This window comes from Mus musculus, chromosome 2 (genome assembly GCF_000001635.26).
Source record: "Mus musculus strain C57BL/6J chromosome 2, GRCm38.p6 C57BL/6J".
Lineage (NCBI taxonomy): Eukaryota > Metazoa > Chordata > Mammalia > Rodentia > Muridae > Mus > Mus musculus.
Window position 1 is genome coordinate 86,066,817 of NC_000068.7, and position 27,197 is coordinate 86,094,013.

Genomic DNA, 27,197 nt, shown 5'->3' on the forward strand with positions numbered 1-27,197 from the left:
GAATTATATATTTCATATTGTTCACTTAAATAATACAAGAATGTGAAGATAATTTAACAACTTACTTTATTCAAATCTATATTATTTTTAAAACAGCTTTGTGGTATAGAAATACACAGATAAACACGTGTAAATTATATTGCATATTTTCTTCTTTTCAGTTTTTCTTGAGCTATTACATATTATGTCATAATCTATTGGTGCAAATGTGGTCATACAATAAACTTTACTTATAATAGGCATGAAGAAGTTTAAGACATTTCTGTTTTGGATTTTGAAGGATGCAGAGGAAAAAACTGGCTAAGTACATTTCTTTCCTTAGCTTAGGAGACAAGACTGACATAGAATATAGTTAAAAGTTGATGAAGAGCATTAATTTTTTTCAGCTTGTCATCAGCTTAAACTGGGCTTAAAGATATTCCCTCATAGTTATTTTATATATTCATATTTTTCTCAAATTTCAGGATATACTAGACATAATCCTATAAAGGAACTTAGATATTGAAATCTGTTAAAGTGAGATTATGTTTTTCATTCTTCATATGCAATTAATGTTGAAAGAGAAGGATAGTCAGACATGCTGAGATCATCACAAACACACTATGAAAAAATTTTAAGTTCTTTATCAAAATTTTATAAAAGGATATTTTTTGCACAATTTCATATAAATTATTAGAACTGTAGTTTTGATTACTGACGTGCTTCACCTAATAGTTCCTTTCCTAATTTACTGGATGTTGCGGCCGACCAGCAGCTCGCAAAGAACGGTTTAACTGAGATGGCAACTCGGGCTGTAAGAGAGGAACTAGATGGGAAGAAGAAAGAATGAAGCCAAGTCAAAGCTCCATTTTTACTGTTGCGACACTCAGTTATGAAGATAGGGGGAGGGGACCCCGCCAAATAATCTCGGAATCCAGTAGCAGGGTAAGCACGTGTGTGGCTCCAAACAGCAAAGCTGCACGGTCCAGTAGTGGGCGTGGCAGAACGAATGAGCAGGAAGCTCCATCCCTGAGCAAGCAGGTTTCAGGCTGGGGGAGGAGAGACTACATCTCCTCCCTGTTGTTGACAAAAATAAAAAAAAAAAAAAAAAAGAAAAGGCTGGCCTGAGGCAAAAAAATTTATCTATGCTCAATAGTTCTGCCTGAATTCTGGGGCTAAAGAAAAAACCTGTTTCCGTGGGATTTTCTAACTTTTTTTATGGTAAACTGTATCTGGCTAAGACTGTCCTTTCTATCCTAGTAAAAAAACGAACAGAAAAGCCCTGGGATGTAGGCTTTGACTTTATAATGTTAATTTGTGCTGAATAGGTAACTTCCTAGTTGAATTTTAAGTAGGGCGTTGGAACCCTGGCTAAATTTAACTGAACAAATTTGAAATACACTTTATTAAGAATAACACTGAGTTGATATTCCTCTGCATTTTTGGATGACAGGTGGGAAACAGGGAGAAGGGGGTGACAACTGGCTCCGTAGTACAAGGCCAATTGGCTTATTATTTGGGTGGGAGGCAGTGAAGGGCTTGCCCTTCCAACAATACGGTCTCCAACCTCTCTCTCCCCTATTAATTAAGTTTAATAAGGCAACACTTAACTGAGGTGATCAAATGATTTTTTTATCTGTAGATGTAGAAGGCTTTTAACCTTGGCTTGGGTGGACATTGACCTGATTTTTTTTGTGGGTGTTGTCACGACTTACACCTGTGGCTTTTGGTATCTTTTGGGGAGGGGAGGCAGAGCCGTAGATATTTTTTGTTTGTTTGTTTTTTAGTTGGAATTAGATATCAACCTCCATTTTAAACCGGGTATAACCCACAGGAAACTTAGAAATGGTCAAGCTGGACCTTTTTTTGTAGTAGCTTTTTGTACTAAGTGATATCGATACTGTATTCGTATGATCACAAACCAGTATGTATAGTTTTGAGTAATGTGCAGCTTTTAAAGGAGAATTGTTAAACTTAGATTTAGCAAGGCCTAGGCAAGAATTATGTCATTAGTAACACCACGATTTGGGGCTAAAATAGGAGCTGGAAGTTGTTTTTCTTTATCTCTGTTATTTTTATAGTCTGAGGAACTAAGGACACCTTGTAGTAACAGTAAGGGTGAAAAGCCAGAGGCCAGCTAAGGGACTAGGCACATGAGTTGTATTAAGGGTTTTAGACTCACTGATCAAGCTGTTTTTCCCCAAAAGATTGTTATTCGTAGAGATAACTTAAGGACCTTAAATGATTTTCAAAAATGGTTAGGTAATATTAATTGGCTTCGCCCCTATTTAAAGCTTACTACAGGGGAGTTGAAACCCTTATTTGATATTCTTAAAGGGAGTTCTAATCCCACTTCCCCTAGATCCCTAACCTCAGAAAGATTGCTGGCCTTACAGCTAGTGAAAAAGGCTATTAAAGAGCAGTTTGTCACTTATATAGATTACTCCTTGCCGCTACACCAGTTAATTTTTAATACGACTCATGTGCCTACGGGACTGCTATGGCAAAAATTTCCTATAATGTAGATACATTCGAGGATTTCTCCCAAACGTAATATATTGCCATATCACAAAGCAGTGGCTCAGATGATTATCACTGGAAAAAGGCAGACATTGACTTATTTAAAAAAAGAGCCAGGTCTTTTTTTAGGTCTTTGATTAGTGATAGATTTTACCTAATTTATGCCAGAGGAGTTAAAGTTACTTTGTCTTTTTTATTTTTAAAGAATTTGTATAGTGACTGGTGTAAAGGGATTAAAGTAAGTTGAGCAATTTTTTGATTAGTGGGTAGAGTTATAACACCATGAGGGCAAGCGGCTATGATTTTAATTTTTTTATAATCATTATTTATAACAACTGGATAAATCTGTAGGCCTTTTACAATAGAACTGCTTTGTCTTAAGAGAAAGCCACAGGTTTTTACAGGTAGCGGTCTAAAGACTCAGGTAGGCAGAGTTTGGACTCTCACTTTTGGGGTTAATACTGTGTGGACAGTGGAACAGAGGTCTAGTCTTGTGTTTTTTGGGTTTGACCTGACAAGCTCAAGAACTGATTTTGTTGGCTGGGCAGTAGATTTATAGCCTCATAAGCTGTTTTTTTTTTTTTTTTTTTTTTTATTGAGTAACTTGGAGCCTGGGGCTGACCCCTTTTTTTGTTTCCCGGCACTGGGCGGCTTAAAACCCCTGGTTTATGTTTATATTTTTTTGCCCAGTGGCGGCCTTTTTTATACCAGGGACATATTTTTGGGGCATGGCCTGTTTGTCTAACCTTGGCACTCTTGTTTTTAGGAAAATTACTTTTAAAATGATCTAAACTTTTACATTTAAAGTATGCATTATTTTCTCATTTCTTTTGAGAACATTGTTTGTGCATGGGTTTTTTGTGAGATTTTGTAGGAAGGCCCGATGTCTGCGCAAAGACGGACATATTTTGTCAAATTTGTCTGTCCCTTATGTGGTTGAATCACAGCTTGGCACTTTGCGTTAGCATTTTCATAAGCCAATTGCATAACGAAAGGACTTCTCGTGTCTGAACTTTTAAGGATTTTACTAGCTGAAATCAATAGTCTGTCTACAAAGTCTTGATATGGTTCATCAGAACTCTGTAGAATGTTAGCTAAACTTTTACCAATATCTCCTTTGACTGGCAACCGTTTCCAAGTACGGCATGTGGCTGTTGCAATTTGTGTGTACACTGTAATGGGAAAATCAATCTGATTTGTCTGTCCCTCATATGGACCCTTTCTTAAAAGCATGTTGCTATCCCAGTCTGAATTACCAGCCTGAGCATTAGAAGCAGCAGTTTTTTTACTGGCGTCTCGCCATTTAGAATCTCAAAGCAAAAAAATCTCTTTTTGACAGGGTAGCCTTAGAAAGAGTCTTTTAATCTAAGGGGGTTAAGTGTGACTCTACAACTGTGTCCAGTAATGTTTGAGTGAATGGGGCTGAAGGGCCATATTGTACAACAGCCGCCTTTAACTTTTTTATCAATTTGAAATCTAAAGTCTGGTAATGTCTGGCCCTAGTATCTTGTTGATCAACTACCTCGATCATAGGAAAGGCTAGCATATTAGACATATTTTGTCTTTTCCCACGAGCCTGACTTACAGCTCTTTCTAGCGGCACCTGGTGAACTACAGAAGAGTTACTCTTCTCTGTTTCTGACATCTTTTTTAGTTCCCAAAGCTCATTAGTTAGCCTCTGAAGCTCAATTTTAAAATCTAACTTGTTTAGTTGTGTGTCCCTATGAGTAGCACCTCCTGAAGTGGGGACTATAGGTGGAGCGGGAGATTTATAAGAGAACCAATTCTCATTTAAATAACGGGCAGCTCTTCTATTTGAGTGATTTTTGTTAAAAATCAGTTTATCATCTGAGTTTTCCCATTTATCAATTTTTGAGTTAAGAAGATCTTTTTTTGAGGAGGCCCTCTCTGATAGGCACTCCTCCTAAGATACCACAAGCTCCGCCTGGTGACAATTTAGCCCTGGAGAAGTGACATCTTTTATAGCATCATTTATGAGCGCCCAGAGGCCTAAGGTAAAATTATCTGCCTGAACGATTTTTAAGGCCTCACCAACTTTTTCCTAGGTACCGCAATCTATTGTTTCTTCTTCCTTGAACCATGGGAAACAGCTATCTATCTTACCTAAAAAATTTCTTACTAATTGTACTTTAAGCCTTACTCCTCTGGCCTGAAACAACTCCTGAAAACTAAGGGCAACCGCCTGATCTATAACTTTAAACTCTTCCTTCTTTTGCCTGAAGCAGCTTCCTAAAAAGCTGCGGACGACCGCCTGATTCCCGTTTCTAGTTCCGATTAACACGCTGCTGACCTAAGCAGAACCAGCGTTGGGTTAGCACCCTCAGCAACACCTTACAAAAATGAAATTTTAAGCTAGCGCTAGCATGTGTACCTGTTCGTTGCTCCGGTGCCCTATATGAAGATTCTTTGCCTTTCCCGTGGAGCTCCACACCAACAGCGTTTTTTTAGCGCCCTTCTGCCATTCTTCAGGTCCCTGTTCAGGCGCCAAACTCTCTTACAGCCCGAGTTGCCATCTCAGTTAAACCATTCGTTGGGAGCTGCTGGTCGGCTGCAACATCCAATAAATTAGGAGTGAGCACGTGTGTGGCTCCAAACAGCAAAGCGGCACGGTCAAGCAGTGGGCATGGCAAAACAAATGAGCAAGAAGCTCCACCCCTGAGCAAGCAGGTTTCAGGCTGGGAGAGGAAAAACTACAACTGAATACTTGTAGTTCTGTCCATTTACCTAAATTCTTCCAAGTGACTTCATACTTCGAACCTGTATTTGACATCTGAAATTGACACAAAGATATCTCTAGCAAGTATTGTTAAAATCATTTATCTTTGAACACTGTGCTTTTCAGAATAGTTACATAGAAGGATGAACATCCATTTTTTGGATCCATTATTGCCATTTTATGAAGGAAAGTGGACAGAAGCACGTGCTAGTGGGAGACAAACAGGATGATGTCAAGAATATTGATCTCTCAGCTTTCAGAGCAGTTATTCTAACAAGTCTACTCCACTTCTACCCAGGAGACATTGCTAGTATTTCAGTCATCATTCCTTTCATAATTATTTTAGTAGTACCTTTGGGAGATTATCTCAGTGTTCTTAATGAGCAAGACTATAGAATAAATATTGAGAAATTATCATTTTCTTTTCTCTTTCTCTGTCAAGGTAGGTCAGTGTGTTTTGGGATAGTTGAAGTAGAGACTGTAACATTTGGATGTAGGAATTATAGTTTGCAAAGAAAATTAGTACATTTTAATGGAGTTATTTGTTATCAAAGGAATTTGTTGGGCTGCTTATTTTGTTTTATTATTTGTTTTGTTTTAGTGTTTGTTTGGTTTTGTTTTGTTTCGTTTTGTTTTGACAGGGTTTCTCTATGTGGCTCAGGCTGTCCTGGAACTCACTTTGTAGACCAGGCTGGCCTCAAACTCAGAAATCCACCTGCCTCTGCCTCCCAAGTGCTGGTATGAAAGGCGTGTGCCACCACTGTCCAGCTTGTTTTAAAATATACAAGAATGGATTTGGGTATATTTTAAAAACAAAATTGGAGCAAGTAATTCAACAATGTACAATTTGTTGTTTATCTTTATGAAAAAATTAAATGTTAATTCAAGAAAATTTTCTTTTCTGTAAATTATAGACTCTATCGTTTTTCTAGATGATACTCTTTTCTGTAATAAAGCATTGTTCTTACTGAGGTCACTTGTGATTTATCAATTTTCAGAGAGATCATCAGAATTTAGGGTAGAATAAAGTAAGGGCCTTTGTGTCTAAAGCCTATACCACTCTGAGGTTATAAAAGCCTAAATTAATTAATAGAAGTTTATGTATAACATGAATGGTTGTATCTGTGTTGGAGAATAATCAACAATATTAGAATTAGTATGCTAGTAGGGTAAGTTATCAAATAAGATTGAAAGAACTATATTAAATGTACAAAAGTCAAATCAATTGCTTAGTAGTGTGGGCCTAAAGTTAGCAGACTTCTGACCCAGGGAGATCAGCTAAACCTCTAACTGCTTCTATTTTGTCATTTATAAATCAAATATGCAGAGAGAAAAGTTCTATAACACTATTCATGCAAATGAAGTTATTTTAATTTATACAAATATTATAAAACTGGTACAATGTCACTAGAAATTTCTTTTTACAAATTTTTACTGTTGAAATAATATTTAATGGAAAAATATATATGGAATACAATGGTGTAGCAACAATCAGAACACTTTTAAAATTGTATGTGTGACAGTTTGATTCACACACACACACACACACACACACACATATATATATATATATATATATATATATATATATACATATCATGTAGTTACAGACATGGGCAATTTAAGGAATTCCATAATCAAGAAATCCTCTGTTATTACAGAGTAATAATTACATGCCATAAAAGAGCACACATTTAGTCATGACTGAACAAACTCAGTTTTAATTTATGTTTTCTAATGTTAAGATATTATATTTTATATGTAAAAATGGCATACTATTTATAAGTACTGGAAAATTAAATTCTGATTAGAAAATATAGACTACTTAGTTTGGTCAAAGTTTTTGTAGATTTGAAAGCCCTTAACTTTGGCTCTAATTCACAAACTGAGAGAAACTTAAGCTCTTACTAGGGTATTTTGCACATTCTCAATGAAGTTTCATTGATTAAAAAGTCATTTGTATATGTGAATTTTACTATATCTTGTGTATATCAAAATGATAAAATATCTATCCTCTTCACAATGAGTATGGGAATAAATAGTTCTACTTAGTTCTCATGCTGAAACTTTAAATTTTACAAAATTTACAAAGAAAAAATAATCATACTAATTGCCCTAAGATAATAATCAATTCTTTATTTATCCATTGATCATACAAAAAATCCTAACCATAGTGTCCCCTCCTTCCTCTTGTAAGAGATTTTCACGTGAATATAAGTTCAAACTTTTTTGCAAACTCCCCTCAATTACTGAATTAAAAGAATTTCATCACAGTATGAGTGATTCCATGTCAATTTTCATTGTATGACTGAGTATTTCAGATAAGTCACGCTAAATAGAAAATGTTCATTCAACAAAGGATGACTATAGAAAACTTGATATGTAAGTTACTGCAAGTTTCACTATTCTAACAAATTAAAACATCTAAATTCAACCACAATACACTAACTAAAATGTATAATAGGCTACCCTGTAACACATTTGAACATTTAGACATTATTTTGTGGCATGATTAAACAAACCATTTTACATATCGCCTATTTAACTCATTATTAAACATATAAAAATATATTGTTTCATAAAGTATCTAGTAAGCATAAGAAAATTTTAAATCAAAATGCTTTAAGAATGAAAAAATGTATTTATATATACATTTTTCTTTGCAGAAAACAGACACTATATTAAGGCAATGCCAAATTTTACAGATGTAACCGAATTCCTTCTTGTTGGATTGACAAGGCGTCAGGAACTCCGGGTTCTCTTTTTTGTGGTGTTCTTGGTTGTTTACATGGTCACTCTGTTGGGCAACATTGGTATGATAATTTTGATCAGCATCAGCCTGCAGCTTCAGAGTCCTATGTATTTTTTCCTAAGTCATTTGTCCTTTGTGGATGTGTTGTTCTCCTCAAATGTTACCCCCAAAATGCTGGAAAACTTATTATCAGAATCAAAAACTATTTCTTATGTTGGATGCTTGGTACAGTGCTACTTTTTCATTGCTCTGGTGCTCGTGGAGGTTTTTATTCTGGCAGTGATGGCCTTCGATCGCTACGTGGCCATCTGCAACCCTTTGTTGTACAGCAGCAAGATGTCCAGGGTTGTCTGTATCCGCCTCATTTCTGTGCCTTATGTCTATGGATTCTCTGTGAGTCTGATTTGCACTCTGTGGACATATGGTTTATATTTCTGTGGAAACGTTAAAATCAACCACTTCTATTGTGCTGATCCTCCTCTCATCAAGATTGCCTGTGGAGGAGTGCATATCAAAGAGTACACAATGATTGTCATTGCTGGCATTAACTTCACATATTCCTTGTCAGTGGTTCTCATTTCATATGTGCTCATTGTAGTAGCTGTGTTACGCATGCACTCGGCTGATGGCAGGAGAAAGGCATTCTCCACCTGTGGATCCCACTTAACAGCTGTATCCATGTTTTATGGAACCCTCATATTCATGTATCTGAGAAGGCCAACGGAGGAGTCTGTGGAGCAGGGAAAGATGGTTGCTGTCTTTTATACCAGTGTGATTCCTATGCTGAACCCCATGATCTACAGTCTCAGGAACAAAGATGTGAAAGAAGCAGTCTGCAAGATAGTTGCCAAGGCAAACTTAAGGAAATGAAATCAAAACATATTTTAGAAGCGTGTTTAACCAAATGTGTTGAACAATCATAGAATTCTTAGCTTGTAAATCTTTCTACATAGAACCCTTAAACAAACTCATAAGATCCAGTTATCCACAGTGATGCTTTACAGCATGATTGCTCTTTATTAAGCATGTGTTTTCTTAAATACCCAACTATATTATGAAAACCAATATTATTTAGTTATTGGGGGTATTTGCAAATTAATTTGGATTAACAACTATTAAAGTATAAGTCCCCTAGTAGAGTTAAATATCATGACTTAAGGCTTTTGATATCCATATTTGTCTTCACTATAAAATCTATAGTTTCAGTAGGAATAACAGAACTAACTTATTTTCAGAGTATAGAAATTTGATGATCTTATATGCAAATGATATTATTAAATGTTTATATATAAATGAAATTTTAGCAATGTTACTGCATTGAGAATATGAAGTATCTTAGCATAACCTAAGATTTCTCACTCAATATAAATTTTCCTTAGATAATACTGTTTATGTTTTATATTGGTTCATTTTTCAGTTTACTGATAAAATACCTATTCTTAAATATATGCCTCTATTCCCCAAGGGACTACTGATAGTAACTGGTTGCTGAAGAAAAGGCCATTGTGTTCTCCAATGATGTCCCCTCTGATTCTTTTGATTGTTCCAATAAATAATTTCCTACTTGTTCACATACAGTTAAAGTTAATGAAACTAAGAAGGTGAACACACACACATTCATGTGTGCACAACCACACATGAAATGAAAGTAAAAAAGTTGTTGGAAGATGAAAAGTATCAGTAGGAGAGATATGAGAGAACATAATGGGATTGAAAGTACTTACAATTTATTATATATATTTTGAAATGGTCATAGAATAAAGAGAATTGTGGTCACTGAAATGGTTATGTTAAATCAAGATATAAAAGCATATGTTTAGGATAATATATTACCCACACTCTAACACCTATCTTACTATATCTTTGTATTTAAAGGTGAATCGTTTATAACAATTAGGACACCATAAAGGTCCCTTTTAATGACTATAATTTTTTAGCATGTGTTATGTCTTTTATCTTTTCTGTATTATCAGTTACTTGAACTTGTGACGCTCTACTGTGGTCAGATTAGTATGTTAAGAAAATCCTGTTGGAGTACCTCACCACTGCATTAATGATTACCATGAATGGATGCTTAATATTTAAGATAGTGATTAATGAAGTTTTCTGAGTCATATATAAAAATAAATCTAGGTATGGAATCAAATAGCTGTGTTATGGTTTGAATCATAATTGCAATAAAAGCACATGTAGAACACTTTGCGATCAACTGTTGGCGTTGTTAGAAGTGAGGAAAACTTAGGATATGGGCCTGGATGAAAGAAGGAAGTCACTGAGTTATGCCTTTGAAGAGGAGCTTTTGATTCCAGTTCCTTTCTCAGTCTGCTTGCGTCTATTGTACCAGAAATATCATGATGTTCTTCCTTGCTACAGGCTGTCAGCACTATGTCCAAAGAATCATGCACTAAGACCTCTGAGACTGTGAGCCTAAATATATCATTCCTTCTTTATGCTTGTTTTCTCCATTAGTTTGAACATTTGAAAATTAATATATAGTTAATTATTTTACCTCATTCTCTTTATGCAGTAAGTGAGCTCAGGTAACATAAATATCATTTTTCGTTTCCTTTTTTAAATTTTTCTCTCATACCACAACTTTCCTTCCCTCCACTCTGCCCATCCTCATCTCCTACTTTTCCTCTCCCCCAAATCCTCTGTTCTTCCATATACAAGTTTGTGCCTAGTTTTTCCACATCTTTTTATACAAGTATTCTAGTAATTATGTCTTTCACCCAATATTGATACTTCCATATCGATTTTATTAGGAAAATGATAGACGTTCATATTTTGTTGGATGAATAATGTTTCATTGCTACATATATGGCTTTATGATCTATTCATCCATTGAAGAACACTAGTTTACATGTTTATTACCCTTTGCTACTCTGAAGAGAACTGAACTATATCAGCATATTGATGTTATTTCCTTCGAGTAAGTTATCCATTACAAGATTTTTGGGTCCTATAGTAGCTCCATGACTCATTTGGGAAAACCTCTCTGTGGTTGTCATGAGTTGTTACTGATTTACTTTTCTGCCAAAAATATGTAATGCTTTCTTTGATGTATAGAGAAAGAGAGAGAAAAGAAAGTTGTTCAAAATATTCAAAGTACTCAGAAGGCATAAGCAATTCCTAGCTTTGCACTATATAGTAAAATGACTATAATCAATAATATTTATGCTATGAAATATATTGAAGACTATTTTGAATTTTTCAACTCAGAAAATGGGCAAATGTTTAGATGACAGTATGCTAATTATGCTGCTTTAATGAATATAAAATTCAGGCATATATCAAAATATTAAATTAAACTTAACTGTGTATAATTTTTTAAATTATAATAAAATAATAATAATGATTCAGAAAATAAAAATATATTGGCAGAGAAATTTTCTAACATTGTTTACTCAGATTGGAGTTTGGCTAATTAGTGATAATGGGCTAAAACTGGCCCACTGTTAGCTTTATGTTTGCAAGAAGCCTGGGACCTAATATAAATATTTAAAGTTTGGAAAGGAATTTAATATTTTATACAACACAGGAATAAATGACAGGATTTAAATTTTAATACTCAAAAGGCTTTTTAAATTTTAAAATCCCCAAAAACATGGCTCCATGTGATAAAGTGTCATGTCAGGAATTTCTAAAATTTAAATTTAAATATGACATCTATTTTAAAATAGTGTGAAATAAATTAAGACCATACAGTTTTCAAAGATGAATGCCTACCTAAGAGTAAGACAAATGCTGCAATTTTTTTCATGTGTAGACCCAAGTTTCCAATCTCCTATTTGTTTGTGTTTTACTTAAGGATATGGCACATGTCGAAACTAAGAAACTAGAAAGAGACCTCATTTAGAGACCTGTATAATGCAAGAGAGATAAAGTGAAAATAGAAAGGGGACACCTGGAAGCAGAAAAAGCTGTGTGGCAGGCATAGGTCATGTAAATCAAGGTGCAAAATGAAGGAGGTATTAATCAAAATGAAATGCATATGAAAAAATACATGTAAACCTGCTCTCTCAAGACACAAATATATTTGGGGGAGATTGTAGAATACTTGAGATATTAAAGCATGAGTTTATTATTTAAACTGTGTTTAAAGGTTTGTGTAGAATGGAGGAAGGGAGATAGGGAGTATGCAAATGGTGAGTTAAATGAAACTAAACTAACCTTATATGAATAAGACTGTGAAGACCTACTAGTTTCTAAACTAATTAAAAGTACAATTTAAAAATGGAGATTGTACAGTTATTCCTTAGCAGTAGACACTGTTGAGTATAGAAGGAATGAAATACTATATTCCCACAGTTATGAGCTATCTTATTATGTGTTTAAGGAGTTTTTGAGTCAGTTTTCCTTAATTACTCCCAAACACAGTTCAACTCAGACTATTGACAGCCACAATATTGGCCACTTGGTTTTAAGATATTTTACTATACATTTATTCTATTCTAATATCTTCATTTTTCAAGATTTCAAAAGACATTTTGAAATCACTCCTTCACTTAAGTAATTGAGACATTATCTTCAATTTTGCTTGAGATAGTTAAAAGAAAGAAATACAGCCTCCAGAAACAGATTTACAAAATGAAAATGATAACTTGTCAAGAGATATGTTAATTGGTTCCATGTGAGTACTTTCTAGAATGCTAAACCTAAATGATAGACTATCTATCATTTCTCTCTCTCTCTCTCTCTCTCTCTCTCTCTCTCTCTATATATATATATATATATATATATATAATAGGTAGACAGATGGATCATATATATGTGGTGGTTGACATATTCCAAAATACATTAATTTAATTTAAAACAAATACATTGGTAGAGAATAATTTAATTAAATATGAGTTTATTGTATTACTTCCAGCCTCAGTCTGAAGACGTGAAAACTGAGGCTGATGAAGATGTGTTGGCATATATCCCCAGATCTGAGATATAGAGGAAATTTAATCCAGCAACATGGTTACTTTGGCAAGAAATAACAAACAAAAACTTTCTAGAACTATTTGATTGATATTGAATGTAGACAGGCCCTGTATAATTATATCATGATATGGATAGAACACACCTTAGTCTCAAACAACATCGGTAAAATTATCTGGTAGAAGGAAGTTGCCATGTTTAAAAGTGACTTATAATTGAAAGGCAAGCAAAGTGATGAATCAGAGAAGGATTTGACAGAAAGAATCAGAGATAGGATATATCCAACTCTCATGAGAAGAAACAGGGAAAAGTCTAGCTATGAGCAGGGAAAGAAAAAGGAAGGTGTTTTGTTGTTTTTTTGTTTTGTTTTTTGTTTTTTGTTTTTTTCCGGTTTGTTTGTTTGTTTGTTTGTTTTAGAAGAAAGTTTACAGACTGTCAGGAGCTGTAGGGCAATAGGCAGCACACAGACAGCCTGGTCTCCAGTCCATAGGTCTTGAACCCTGGAGCCCTGGTGGGCTGAGATTTCCACATGAATGTGACAGCAAGAGTTAGGCCAGGACTCCTGGGCATCTGGCTCTTGTCATTGCTACAACTTCCCACAGCCCCCCCTGCAGAGAGGTATGTGGCATCAATCACATAGTAGCTGCACCAAGCCCTCCCACATGCAAATAAAATTTCCCCAAACTCTCAGTCCAAGCAAATGAGAAGTACCTGCTGTCAAACTCTGAATCATCCACCAAAACTATATATAAGTTCGATCCAGGGAATAAAGGTGTGCTAGAACTACACCTTCATCTGAGCCTATGTCCTAAGAGCTGTAACACTTGGGGAGAGATCAGCTCTCCCAAAGTGCCACCTGAGGCCATGCCACACTCCTCACTGGCTATTTGGCTTCTTATCAGCCCAGCCAGACCAGACTCAGTGCAGGGCAGCACAGAATTAAGGCACCATAGAGATAGAGGTGGAGCCAACTGGCACAGCAGAAGTGGGGGAAGTGACTTCCTCTCCCTGCCCTCATTCACTTCCCTTCACTGGAACCCTCTCACCAGGCCTGGCCAGAGATCTCTATGGAAAACCTCTAGTACCCAGTCCCACAAGGAGCCATCATAGGACCTCTCAAGGAGCAACCACACCAGGTTACTGTTTCTAAGCCCTCTTGACCACAACAAATGTGCAAGGTTTAGTGTATGCAGGCAGGAAGGATACCTAAGTGGGGCTATCCCAGATGATTCCTCCAACCAGTCTCTGCTCCATTTTTTGTCCCTTATCTTCCTTTGGATAGGAACATTTATGGGTTAAAAATTTTGAGATGGATGTGTGGCCCCATCTCTCAACTGGGGGTCATGCCTATAAGGTGGAATGGTCTGTACAGGTTCTAGGTCCCCCTTCCCTGCACATTTTCACTAGAGTCATCCCTGTTGGGTCCTGAAAGCCTCTCTTTTCCCTGGTGTCTGTGACCCTTTAGTGGCGGTCCCTATTTCCTTCTTAATTCTTAATGATGATCCTTTAAGAGTTTCTAAAATTATATCAGTGATTGTTAAACTCTCTTTTTTGGCTAATATCCACTTATTAGTGAGTACATATCATGCATGTCCTTCTGGCTCTGAGTTACATCACAAATCTTCACTAACCCCACATCAGATAGAGGGCAAATATCCAAAATATATAAAGAACTCAAGAAGTTAATCACCAAAAAGCCAAACAACCCAATCAAAAAATGGGGTATAAAACTAAACCGAGAATTCCGAACTGAGGAATATTGAATGTCTGAGAAACACCTAAAGAAATGTTCAAAGTCCTTAGTGATCAGAGAAATACAAATCAAAATGATCCTGAGAGTCCACCTTATACCAGTCAGAATGGCTAAGAACAAAACCTCAGGTAACAACACATGTTGGGGAAGATGTGGAGAAAGAGAAACATTCTTCCATTGCTGGTGAGATTGCAAACTGGTACCATCACTATGGAAATCAATCTGGAGGTTCCATAGAAAATTGGAAATAGATACCTGAAGACCCAGCTATACCACTTCTGTGAATATACCCAAAATATACCACACCATACCACAGGGCACCTACTATGTTCATAACAATCTTATTTGTGATAGCCAGAAGTTGGAAACAACCTAGATGTCCCAGGATAGAAGAATGTGTACAGAAAATTTGGTTCATTTACACAATGGAATAATACTCAGGTATTAAGAACGAGGACTTCCTGAGTTTTGCAGGCAAATGGATAGAACAAGAAAATATCAACCTGATTGAGGTAACTCAGACCCAAAAGGATATGAATGACATGTACTCACTAATAAGTAAATATTAGCCAAAAAGAAAAAAAAAAGAAAAAAGAAAAAAACTAAAACATACAGTCGACAGAATTCAAAAGGCTCAACACCTGAAGTTCCCAAGTGAGGATGCCTCAGTCCCACTTGGGAGAGAGAAGAAAGCAATCAGAATTGAGGAGTGAGGGAGAGACTTGGGAGGGAAAGTGGACAGGCCCAGTGGGGAGTAGAGGGGAACCTAATCTGGTACTGGAAGAGGGAAAAGGACTGAAGCCTTGAGGGCAGAAAGAATGTAAATAGGTAACCTCAGGAAATAGGAGGTTGGGGGGGACCCCCAGAATGCACCAAAGACCTGGAAGGTGAGAGATTCCCAGGACTCATAGGGAGGGACCTTTGATGAAATGCTCAACAGTAGGAAGGGAGAACTTATAGAGCCCACCTCCAGCAGGAAGACAGGACATCAAGTGTGGGATGGGGTTGCCTTCTCACAGTCACACCTCCAGAGATTGAAGGCCCCAAGGAGTTTAGAAGTCAGGTGTGGTGGGGAATGTGGACATCCACATGGAGAGGGGTGTGGTGGGAAGGAGGTGTGGGATGTGGAGCAGTTGGAGGATAGATGCGGAGGGGCGAAATGGAATATGGAGTATAAAAAATGAATTACAACTAAAATTACATTTAAAAACCAACCAACCAAACAAAACAAGATAAGCTCTTTTATAGTGTGACTACTATGAGATCCTTTTCTGATAGTCAAATCTGCAATGAGAACTCTGCCAGTCTCCCATGAGTCATCAGTTACTTGCTTCTAGATAGGAACCAGACTTTATACTACTCAGATCACATTCCAAGAGATTGTAGAACAATTAACCAAAGGTCATAAAAAGAGAACTAATGATTTATTATAGGTGTTAGGACAGAAGATGAAATATTGACTGGGTTTATCTATGCAAAACTTCACTAATAACTTAGTTAAGGTTTTTAACTTAGCTATGGTTTGAACCTGTGGAGCTGTGACAGATGATGGATGTTTAGTCAGACAATTACTTCTAGTGGATATTCGGGTACACAAATTATCCCACTCTGCCCCCTGTTACTACCATCTCTAGCCAGGAAGGCTCCTGGCATCAGACAGGTTACAAAAAAAACAAGATAAACACAGGTAAAGAGAGAATGAAACAGAGAATGAGAAGGAGTTAGAAGATTAGAACAGATTGGTAAATTAGTTTGTGGCCAGGCAGAACAATTCAGTGAGAAGCTGAGAGAAACCAGTTTGAATCAGTCAGCTTGGACATAAGTTTCAGCTAGAATACTTGAGTAGAACCAGCCAGCAAGAGTTCAGAGAAAACAAGAAAGGGTGAGCTTATTGAACAGTATGCCTTGGAAATGACCATTACACCAGAAACATAAAAGAGGCCTCGGAGATGACAATTATATCAGAAACATAAAAGTGACTTTTACACTGATACATAAGAGGGAAGAAAAACTGATGCCTCAGTTTAAAGAATCAAGAGAAAACCAAACTTTTACTACATTATTTGTTCTGGTTTTGTCTTCAATAGTTCATGTTATGCTTGCACCCATTAATATGGGTTACTTTGCTGACTATAAATGCTAACCAATTCTTGAAGTATCTTCATGGACACACTTAGAAATAAAGTATTGCCAGCTATGTAGATATTGCATAGTCCACTTGGCACATAAAATTAATTGCTACATCAAGTAACTTCAGAAATTAAACACTATTGTGGTTGTTAGAGGTATAGTTAAAAGAAATGATAAACATATCTGCTATAGACAAGCAAGGAGTTACATAGGATCATAAGATATCCATGGGTTTGAAGAGACACCTCAGTAGTTAAGAGCACTTACTTCTTTTACATAGGGGCTGGGTTAGAGATTCAGTACCAAATAATTGGTCTGAGAATCTGTCATCATTATTCTTCTAGCAAAAAGCATACTACACATGCACATGATGCTCTTACATACGAACAAGCAAACCACTCATTTGCATAAAGCAAAATAAGCAAATTTTAGAAGAGTTTCCTGGAAGATCACATTTTTGCTTCATCCATTACCTTTTAAATATAATAAACAGAAAAATAGAAAACCAAAAGATATATTATTTCAGCTGTATAGGAGCTGAAAATTAATGACACCAGAGCTACCTATGCAGTAAATAATACTTTTAAAATCTTAATATAGTTTCTTTTGAAAAAAATCTGATCTCTCTCTCTCTCTCTCTCTCTCTCTCTCTCTCTCTCTCTCTCTCTCTGGTGTGTATGGGGGGTGCCTGTACGTATGTGTTCATGTTTGTGTTCATGTGTAAGCAAAGGTAAGCCTGTTCCATGACATTTATGTGGAGGTCAAAGATACAGGTGCAGTCTGTTATGAGACATGTTTGAGACAAGTTTTCTTACTGTTAGTCATCACTTATGACATGTTAGTTGGCCAATGAGCTTCAGGGATTTTTCTATCTCAGAATCCCATCTTACCCAGAAATACTGGAACTCAAGGTCATAAAATCAGGCTTGTATGGTGTTTTATTCACTAAATCATCTCCTAGATGCAAATCTATTTATAATCTATCTATCTATCTTCTATCTATCTATCTATCTATCTATCTATCTATCTATCTATCTATCTATCTATCATCTATCTATCTATGATCTGATCTATTTTTTACCTATCTTTCATTATTCTTGTCTTGCTAGAGAACGCTAGCATGCAAAACGTGAATGAAAGCACTTTTCTCGTCAGGAGTACGATAAAAATGAATTTATTTCAAAGATTTAAAGTCAAGAAATTCCTTTCTTGAGGTGCATTAGAGGTAACAAGTAGCATTTTTCAAGAGCTTTCCTGAGAGCACTCTTTACCTCCTGATTTCTTAAGCTATAGATCATAGGATTGAGCATTGGAATTACAATCGTGTAGAATACTGAGGCCATTTTGTCTGTGTCGAGAGAGTGGCTTGATTTTGGCTGCAGATACATGAAAATGAGTGTCCCATAGAATATAGTCACAGCAGTCAGATGGGAAGCACATGTTGAGAAGGCTTTGCACCTTCCTTCTGTGGACTGGATTCTTAAGATAGCAGCCACAATGTATAAGTAAGAAATCAGGACAGTGGTCAAAGAACTGATCATGTTGAATCCAGCAAAAATGAATATTAAAATCTCCTTGAGGCTGGTGTCTGAGCAGGCAAGAGCCATCAAAGGGACATCATCACAATAAAAGTGATTGATTATATTGGGGCCACAGTAAATCAGTTTGAAAGTAACTACTGTGTGGAGCAAAGCAACAGCAAAGCTGTAAAAATAAGGGCCCATTACAAGTCGTAGGCATACCTTCTGGGACATGACCACCATATACAGAAGAGGATTACAAATGGCCACATAGCGGTCATAAGCCATTACTGCAAGGAGAAACATCTCTGAAATCAAAAAGTTCAGAAAAAAACCGAGTTGGGTTGCACAGGCGTAGAAAGATATAGACCTTCTGTTACTGAGGAGAGTCTCCAGAAACTTGGGGGCTACCGAAGAGGAATAGCAAAGGTCTACAAAGGCCAGATTACTGAGGAAAAAGTACATGGGAGTGTGAAGTCTAGAATCCATCCTGATTAGTGAAATCATCCCTACATTTCCCACTAAAGTCAGACTGTAGACCACTAGAATGAGCAGAAAGAGAATGATTTCTACCTCTCTCTGGACTGCAAACCCCAAGAGAATGAATTCTGTCACACCAGTGGCATTGCTTCCAGCCATTTCATCAAGTCTTAACAGCTGCAAAGTAAAATGAAATAAGATAAGACTAATAGAAATTATCAGTGAGGCAAAGGCATTGTAATTAAATGCTGCTCTTATGTGTTATGGTTTATGAGTTGATGTCAATACAGTAGCCTAGCAAGAAAATAAAATTTTCACTCCTCTAGTGGATTCTAATTTTCTAAAGCAAGCAATTAATTTCAAATATTAGAAATAGAAACCTATTGGGCTGTGTGGTTTTGTTTAATGGTTGATTATTTGCCTAGCAAACAGTCTTAGAAACAGAAAGAGTACTACTTATATCTTTTGTAGACAGAATTTTTCTAATAGTTTTGTGTGTGTAGTCTGAAAATTTATCATTTTAATTTACTGTCCTTCGTTTTAACCTAAACTTAATACTATATTTTTACTCTATGTGTTATTGAAAACCTAGATACCAATCATATACATTTGCTACTATTTTGGTACATGCACCTAGATACCAGTCATATACATTTACTACTATTTTGGTACATGCACACACACACACACACACACACACACACACACACACGCACGCACGCACGCACGCACGCACACACACACACACATGCAGTTATGCAGATATAAGTTTGTACATTCATATATATGATATATTTCTATATGTAGTTATATCTATCATCTACCCATCATCCATCTATCATCTATCTAACTATGTTTCTGTCTATCTATCTACCCATTCATCTATCCATACATCTATGCTACCATAAATTTACTCTATCAACCATCTAATTTGTAATTGGTAGACCAAAGCCCATTTTGAAAGAATGGTGTTAGAATTAAGCTTGTGAACTCACCTGGTATTTAGAAAAATGTTAATAACTCAGATTCACATTTCAGGTGTCAAATGGAAGAGAACAATCAGACTAAATGAATACTGATCCACTTTCCAATATGAGAATGTAGAGACTGCACTACCATTTCCAGATCTCTGTCACAAAACTCTCCTGAGATGCTGTGAAGGAAACAATCGGGGCTTTACTAGCGTAAGCTACTTTCCTTTAGAAGATTACCAAGATAAGACAATTTCTTTCCTGATGTATTCATAGTAAAAGGAAAAGTTTCAAAACACTTGGATGAAATCTCTTCAAATTATATATGGTTTCTGAATTTCACATCTTAAAAAGATTGTTCTCATTTTTGTGTGTTGCTTCCACCCACAAGTCTGTATTTGATTTATACTTTATTTTAATTCATTCAGTTTTCCTCCTATAATACAAAGAATTCTTAGTCAAACAAATATCCATTCTTGCACAAGATCTGCTTCTTTTATTAATCTTATTTTTTTCTCTACCATTTTTAAGAACCAAGGAACAGTTACTTGGAACAGTTACAAGGGAATACTTACTTTATGCATATGATTATTGACATATTATGTTTGTAGACATCAGTGTTGTGTAATTTCAGCACAGTTGGACTTCTTAGTAGAAAAATTAATGGAAGGCTTGAAGACGACTTCTATTGCTAACAATCAGCAGAATTTCTCTTCTTACCTGATTACAGAAGAAATCTTAGCATAAATGCTGCAATTCTCTACAAGTCTCTTTTCTAAGTTTGTGAGTGAAGATAGAGTATATATGCTACTGGGATGTTTCTTAGTCAGTTTTAATTCCTAGTATTCTTTGCATAGTAGTCTCTAAGGTCACTGGCTCTCCAGGGTCTAACTGCCATGTGGAAATGCTAAAGAGAAAATGACTGCTCACCAAAGGAAAAGGTATCATGAGATCATATATTTTTTAATTGGTGTTGGAGTTCATCAAAAGACCCTTACTCACAAAGACTACAGAGCCCGGCGCCATCACTGCAAAAGCATGAGGATGTTTATTGATCCAACATGTTGGGGACTCCCTTCTCAGCAAGCAGGCCAGAGGAGAGACCAAGAACAAAGAAAGAACACACTTTTTATACCTTTGTAATGGGCAGATTTGAACAACAGGGTTCTCATTGGTATACCAAATAACCCTTTCAGACATTGGTTGGTTTGTATAGTGACTAAGTAACCCTTTGGCATAATGACTCACTTTGCCAGGCGCCATGGTGGCTTATTATGATTTGGTCAGCAAAGTAATAGTACATTTTGAACTCATGGATTAGCTATTAACATCACAGCTATCAACTTTATGGGGGTTCTAGCGACAAGGTCAGGGTGGTTTGTGGTCTTTTCAGAATTCACTGTGGGCTGGGTGGCAGGATAATTGCCAATCTTGTTATGGTTGTGTATCTGAGAACAGATAATATTATTTTGGTAGCTGCAGGCTTAAGCATTTTGACTGCTAAAACTATGTTTTTATACTTGTTTAGTCAGCCAGCTTCCTTATCTGGCTCTGCACTTGGCCTACTAGTACAGTTTGGAAAGTCCTTTTTGAGGGGGGAAAGTACTGGGTAGTCTTGAATTCATTTTGGATATTACATTGGAAATTTTATTTATTTACATTTCAAATGTTATTCCCTTTCCCCTGAAAACCTCCTATCCCATCCCTCCTTACCCTGCTTCTATGAGGATGCTCCCACAGCCACCTACCCACTCCTACCTCACTGCCCTAGCATTCTTCTGCACTGGGACATCAAGCCTTCACAGGACCAAGGGCCTCTCCTCCCATTGATGCCAGATAAGGCCCCTTCAGCTCCTTCAGTTCTTCCTTTAACTCCTCCGTTGGGATCCCTGTGTTCAGTCTGATGGTTGGCTGTGAGCATCCCCATTTTATTAGACAGGATCTAGCAGAGCCTCTCAGGAAACAGCTGTATTAGGCTCCTGTCAGCAAGCACTTCTTGGCATCTACAATAGAGTATAGATTTGGTGTCTGCATGTGGGATAGATCCCCAGGTGGGGAAGTCTTTGGATGGCCTTTCCTCCAGCCTCTGCTCCCCTCTTTGTCCCTGGTTTTCATTTAGACAGGAGCAATTCTGAGTTAAAATTTTGGATGTGGGTGGGTGGGTCCATCCCTCAACGAGGGGCCATGCCTAACCTCTGGATATGGTCTTGAAATGTTCTCCTTCCCCTTTGTGGGGTATTTCAGCTAATGTCATCTCCATGATGTACTGGGATGCTTTTGCTTTCCTGGCATCTGGGATGGGGAACTGGGGGTAGCAATGAGATCATATTTGAATCAGAATCATCTCACTACCATAGATTAACAAGATTTGCTCATATGGATAAATTATAATCTGTGCAAATAGTAAAAGACTAGGCCTGAATAAGTAGTAAACCATGGAAGAACACATCCCTTTGTAATGTAGTAACTTTGTGTTTTTCTTTGTCTCTTATTTACTTTCCAGTCTACCTGGAAGGTTTCCAAAATGAATCATTTCTTTTCTTAGATCTTAGCTTTGTGCTTTTTCATCTATGAATTTTTAAATAGACAGTTTACCTCATCTTTTCAAGTATAAAAGTGAAAATTATTAAAATTATCTTAATTTATACTATGCATAAGTATTTTAAAATACTTATCCATGTGTGGGTATATGCATATATATACTGGTAGAAATAGACTTTAATACATACTTTGTGTTTATATAAACTGTGTTATTTAAAAGGATTTTATCATCTTTGGTGCTTTTTGGCATCCAAATTTACTTATTTTCTATGTATTTTACTACTTTACAGACTTTAAAGTATTTTAAATTTTAAAACTAAATTTGAAAAATCAAGCATGTTGTAAACCCTACCTAACCCAAGAAGTATTTGTACTTCTAAAAGAAAAATCACAAAAAAGACGAACTTAAACTATCTGTCATAAAATTTCCACATTCCATGAATAAAAATCGCTAGGTTCATTATTATACATTGCTCCATCTCTAGTACGATTGTCAAAAACGCTTCAGTAAGCAATCTCTATCTTAAAACTGTATCTTAATTCACTTCCTCTTAGAAATGATCTTGTCACTGTTAATACTGTGCCATGTACAATCTAATAATCTAATAATCTTGTCAGTGTTAATACTGTGCCGTGTACAGTCTAAGCCTCAAAGCTTAAGTCTCAAGCTTGTGTCTCTTAGCCTGGATGTGTTCCCACAGTTACACACCTGCATACATACACACAGTCTATCACATGTTAAATTATGATTTATAGTAACTTCAAGTATATCTAGCAGACATTCAGCCTGACCGTCTACAAAAACACAGACTGTAGTGTCTAAATGAAGCACTGAGCTGAAAGTGGAATTCCCAGAAAAACCTACTGCAGTATTAGGAGAAAGAATCAAGATCCCTAACATATTGAGTTGTGCAGATACAAAAGTGCTTAACATGATAAAATTACCAGAATTAAAACATTTTAAAGGTTATTTGGTTCTAGCAATATTAACTATTATTTACTTTTGGATAATTTAAAATCTGCATTTTAAATTTCTGTATAAACAAACTCTTTGTAACAAGTTTAAAATAAAGAGCACACAAAAAATAGTGCTAACTATAATCTGATAGGTGTTTTGTTTTGTTTACCTCATCACAAGTAACTCCAGAAAATTGTTTGACTATGTGGCTCCAGTAACACACAGCACTAAACACCTCGTATATGTCACCCATTGTTTGTGGCCCTGAATTCTAAGACAGGCCATTGATAGATGGGGCAGGTGCAGTTCTCTGACAACCAGCAATCAATCCAGTGAATATGAAACTCAAGCAGATAAGGCAGCTTCCGGAGCTTGTTCCCAGCCACATAGTCACTGATGCACATGCCACATACTTGACCTAACTCACTGTCAACCCCGTTTTGCTCCTAACTCCTGGTAGAAAGATTGTCAGTCTACCTTTTGGTTAAACCATGAATTGGATCATCAGTGCCTTCACACAGTAAGAAGAAATGAGCACAGTGCAGAATGGGTAATGTTCCAGCCTCGACTACATTGTCTTTCCTTCATAACTGCCTTCTACTTCTATGGCCACTGGTGCAAGCCTGGGGCAGGGTGGGCTCACTCACAGCTAGCATTTCAGTACTGTCCTCCTGGGCCTGCCTGGCCTGTGAGGAACCATGCTGACCACTGTCATTAGCTGCATCTCCATTACTCAGTTCTAGGTACACCTCTGGTAAACTCTGATCATTGCTTTGATGATCTGATGCTGGCGCTAACTCCATTAGAGAACTCAGCTCTCCAAACCCAGTCATGATCTGCCTTAAAATTGAACGAAGAGCCATGGAGGATGACTCAACCACCTCATTCACAGAAATCCTACGAAGATAAACTCTAGTTTCTCCAGAAAGAATTCTTCTGACTTGCAGGTCTAGTATGATTGCTGGATGGCAGCACTGTGTGGCAGCTGAGTACCTGCTGGATTCTCTTTGTTCTACTGCTATTTTTTTTTTGAGATTTCTGCATTTTATTGAATATTCTCTTTATTTACATTTCAAATGTTATCCCCTTTCCCCATTACCCACCTTAAATCTCTATTCCCCCTTCCCTCTGCTTCTATGTGAGTGTTCCCCCACCCACCCACTCCCACCTCCCCACCCTTGAATTCCCCTACACTGGGGCATCCAGCCTTCACAGGACCAAGAAAGATCTGTATGACAAGAACTTCAAGTCTCTGAAGAAAGAAATCAAAGATCTCAGAAGATGGAAAGATTTCCCATGCTCATGGATTGGTAGGATTAATATAGTAAAAATGGCCATCTTGCCAAAAGCAATCTACAGATTCAATGAAATCCATATCAAAATTCCACCTCAATTTTTCAGAGTTAGAAAGCAATTTACAAATTCATTTGGAATAAAAAAAAACAGAATAGTGAAAACTATTCTCAACAATAAAAGAAATTCTGGGGGAGTCTTTATCCATGACCTCAAGCTGTATCACAGAGCAATAGTGGGAGGGGGAAAAAAGTTTTGTTACAGAGACTGGCAGGGAAGTCAATAGAATAGAATTCTGCAGTTATTCTTTTTTTTTTTGTATTTTATTTTTTTTATTTATTTTTTTTATTACATATTTTCCTCAATTACATTTCCAATGCTATCCCAAAAGTCCCCCATACCCTCCCCCCCACTTCCCTACCCACTCATTCCCATTTTTTTTTGGCCCTGGAGTTCCCCTGTACTGGAGCATATACAGTTTGCATGTCCAATGGGCCTCTCTTTCCAGTGATGGCCAACTAGGCCATCTTTTGATACATATGCAGCTAGAGTCAAGAGCTCCGGGGTACTGGTTAGTTCATAATGTTGTTCCACCTATAGGGTTGCAGATCCCTTTAGCTCCTTGGGTACTTTCTCTAGCTCCTCCATTGGGAGCCCTGTGATCCATCCAATAGCTGACTGTGAGCATCCACTTCTGTGTTTGCTAGGCCCCGGCATAGTCTCACAAGAGACAGCTACATCTGGGTCCTTTCGATAAAATCTTGCTAGTGTATGCAATGGTGTCAGCGTTTGGAAGCTGATTATGGGGTGGATCCCTGGATATGACAGTCTCTACATGGTCCATCCTTTCGTCTCAGCTCCAAACTTTGTCTCTGTAACTCCTTCCATGGGTGTTTTGTTCCCAATTCTAAGGAGGGGCATTCAGTCTTCATTCTTCTTGAGTTTCATGGCATATATCCAGAAGATGTCCCAACCGGTAAGAAGGACACATGCTCTACTATATTCATAGCAGCCTTATTTATAATAGCCAGAAGCTGGAAAGAACCCAGATGCCCCTCAACAGAGGAATGGATACAGAAAATGTGGTACATTTACACAATGGAATACTACTCAGCTATTAAAAAGAATGAATTTATGAAATTCCTAGCCAAATGGATGGACCTGGAGGGCATCATCCTGAGTGAGGTAACACATTCACAAAGGAACTCACACAATATGTACTCACTGATAAGTGGATATTAGCCTAAAACCTAGGAAAACCAAGATATAAGATACAATTTGCAGTTATTCTTGAGAGAAGTCTTGAGTTTGACATCGGGGTATAATCGGTACCTCTGTGTTCTCTACCTTGTTCTAAAAAGACCCGAGTTACACTCCTTGCCTAACAGACCTGTTTCTTCCTGTTTGCTGTATCTGTCCACCCTGCCTTTGGAAATTATAATGAACAGTACCATTGGATCTCTGAATAGGGAGCAGGCTTTGACTTCTGAAAGCAGGACGTATTCTTATTGGCTCTAATCTTTGGTTTGTGTTCCTCACTGTAACATTACTTCTAGCCCCATTTTCCCAAATATGTGCTGCTCCAAACCGCTGCCATTCACTTTGCCTGAGAGTAAAGTGACTAGTTTGTGTGGGTGTTAAGAACATTAGTGCGAGGGACACTAACTCTGGGAATGCCAAATGCTGCTCTAATTCTATTCCTTAACCTTCCCAGTGCTGTGAACAATCCTTGCACAGAACCCTGCCTCCTCACACCACGCCTGCTCCCCACAGGAACACTGGAGACTCTACCACTGGAACTCACACAGGTCTGGCTTCGGGTTCGCCTAGCCATAGGACTTGATGGTCTTTGCTGTCGGTGCTCTCTAACACCTGACAGAGGAATGTCCATAGAGTCTGCTCCATGCAATTCAGACCCTCTGTTGTCAGGGTTTATGTGGATCTTCAAGCTAAACCCGAACACGCCACTGTTCAGGTTTGTTTGACTCACAGTCCTCCAGATCTAGATGAATTTATACTGAGACTTCTAGTTTCCTTATTTTTCTTCTAACAGATGAGACTGTATCCATGCTTCTGATTTTGTGCCTTTTTTGAGAGCTGCTCATTCTGTTAATTGAGGCCCCAGACTGGGGTTAAGATGAAATCCCTATTCCAATATACAAACTGGACTCAGGAACCCCTCTAAAATTTTTTGGTTTTTTGGTTTTTGTTTTATTTTGTTGTTGTTGTTGTTGTTTTTTCAAGACAGGGTTTCTCTGTGTAGCCCTGGCCCTCCTGGAACTCACTCTGTAGACCAGGCTGGCCTCGAACTCAGAAATCTGCCTGCCTCTGCCTCCCAAGTGCTGGGATTAAAGGCGTGTGCCACCACTGCCCGGCTCTAGAAATATTTTTTGAGAACTTCATATATTAGCACTATATTTATATCCTTTCCACCCATCTAATGCATTTCATACTCTTTCATGTAATCTCCCTCACAAATCCATGCCCTATTTTTTATTACATATATATGGATATGAATACAAGTAAACATGTGCATACATTTAAGCATTTACTTTGAGAAATTTAAATTCCTCATAAGTGGAATAAGGTCAAGGCAAGCTTAAACTGGTTGTCTAAACAATTTATCAACTAGGG

General features: G+C 37.1%; 2 protein-coding genes and 1 pseudogene across 2 annotated transcripts; 1 reads left to right on the top strand and 2 right to left on the bottom strand.

Annotated features, from left to right (window-relative positions):
- Positions 1-7,887: 7,887 nt before the first annotated feature.
- On the top strand, positions 7,888-8,902 carry Olfr1036 (olfactory receptor 1036). The gene has a single exon (NM_207142.2). It carries the CDS (start codon positions 7,926-7,928, stop codon positions 8,856-8,858), a length of 933 nt encoding a protein of 310 aa, NP_997025.1. The 5' UTR covers positions 7,888-7,925; the 3' UTR covers positions 8,859-8,902.
- Positions 8,903-17,913: 9,011 nt separating this feature from the next.
- Positions 17,914-19,038, bottom strand: Olfr1037 (olfactory receptor 1037). Its single transcript, NM_001011532.2, has one exon. The coding sequence runs from the start codon at positions 18,957-18,959 to the stop codon at positions 17,994-17,996; it is 966 nt and encodes a 321-aa protein (NP_001011532.1). The 5' UTR covers positions 18,960-19,038; the 3' UTR covers positions 17,914-17,993.
- A 4,293-nt stretch (positions 19,039-23,331) lies between these two features.
- On the bottom strand, positions 23,332-26,668 carry Gm13722 (predicted gene 13722; annotated as a pseudogene).

Bases quoted from the DNA above. Each gene is read 5' to 3' on its own strand.
- Olfr1036 (NM_207142.2), top strand. From the start codon at position 7,926: ATGCCAAATTTTACAGATGTAACCGAATTCCTTCTTGTTGGATTGACA.
- Olfr1037 (NM_001011532.2), bottom strand. From the start codon at position 18,959: ATGGCTGGAAGCAATGCCACTGGTGTGACAGAATTCATTCTCTTGGGG.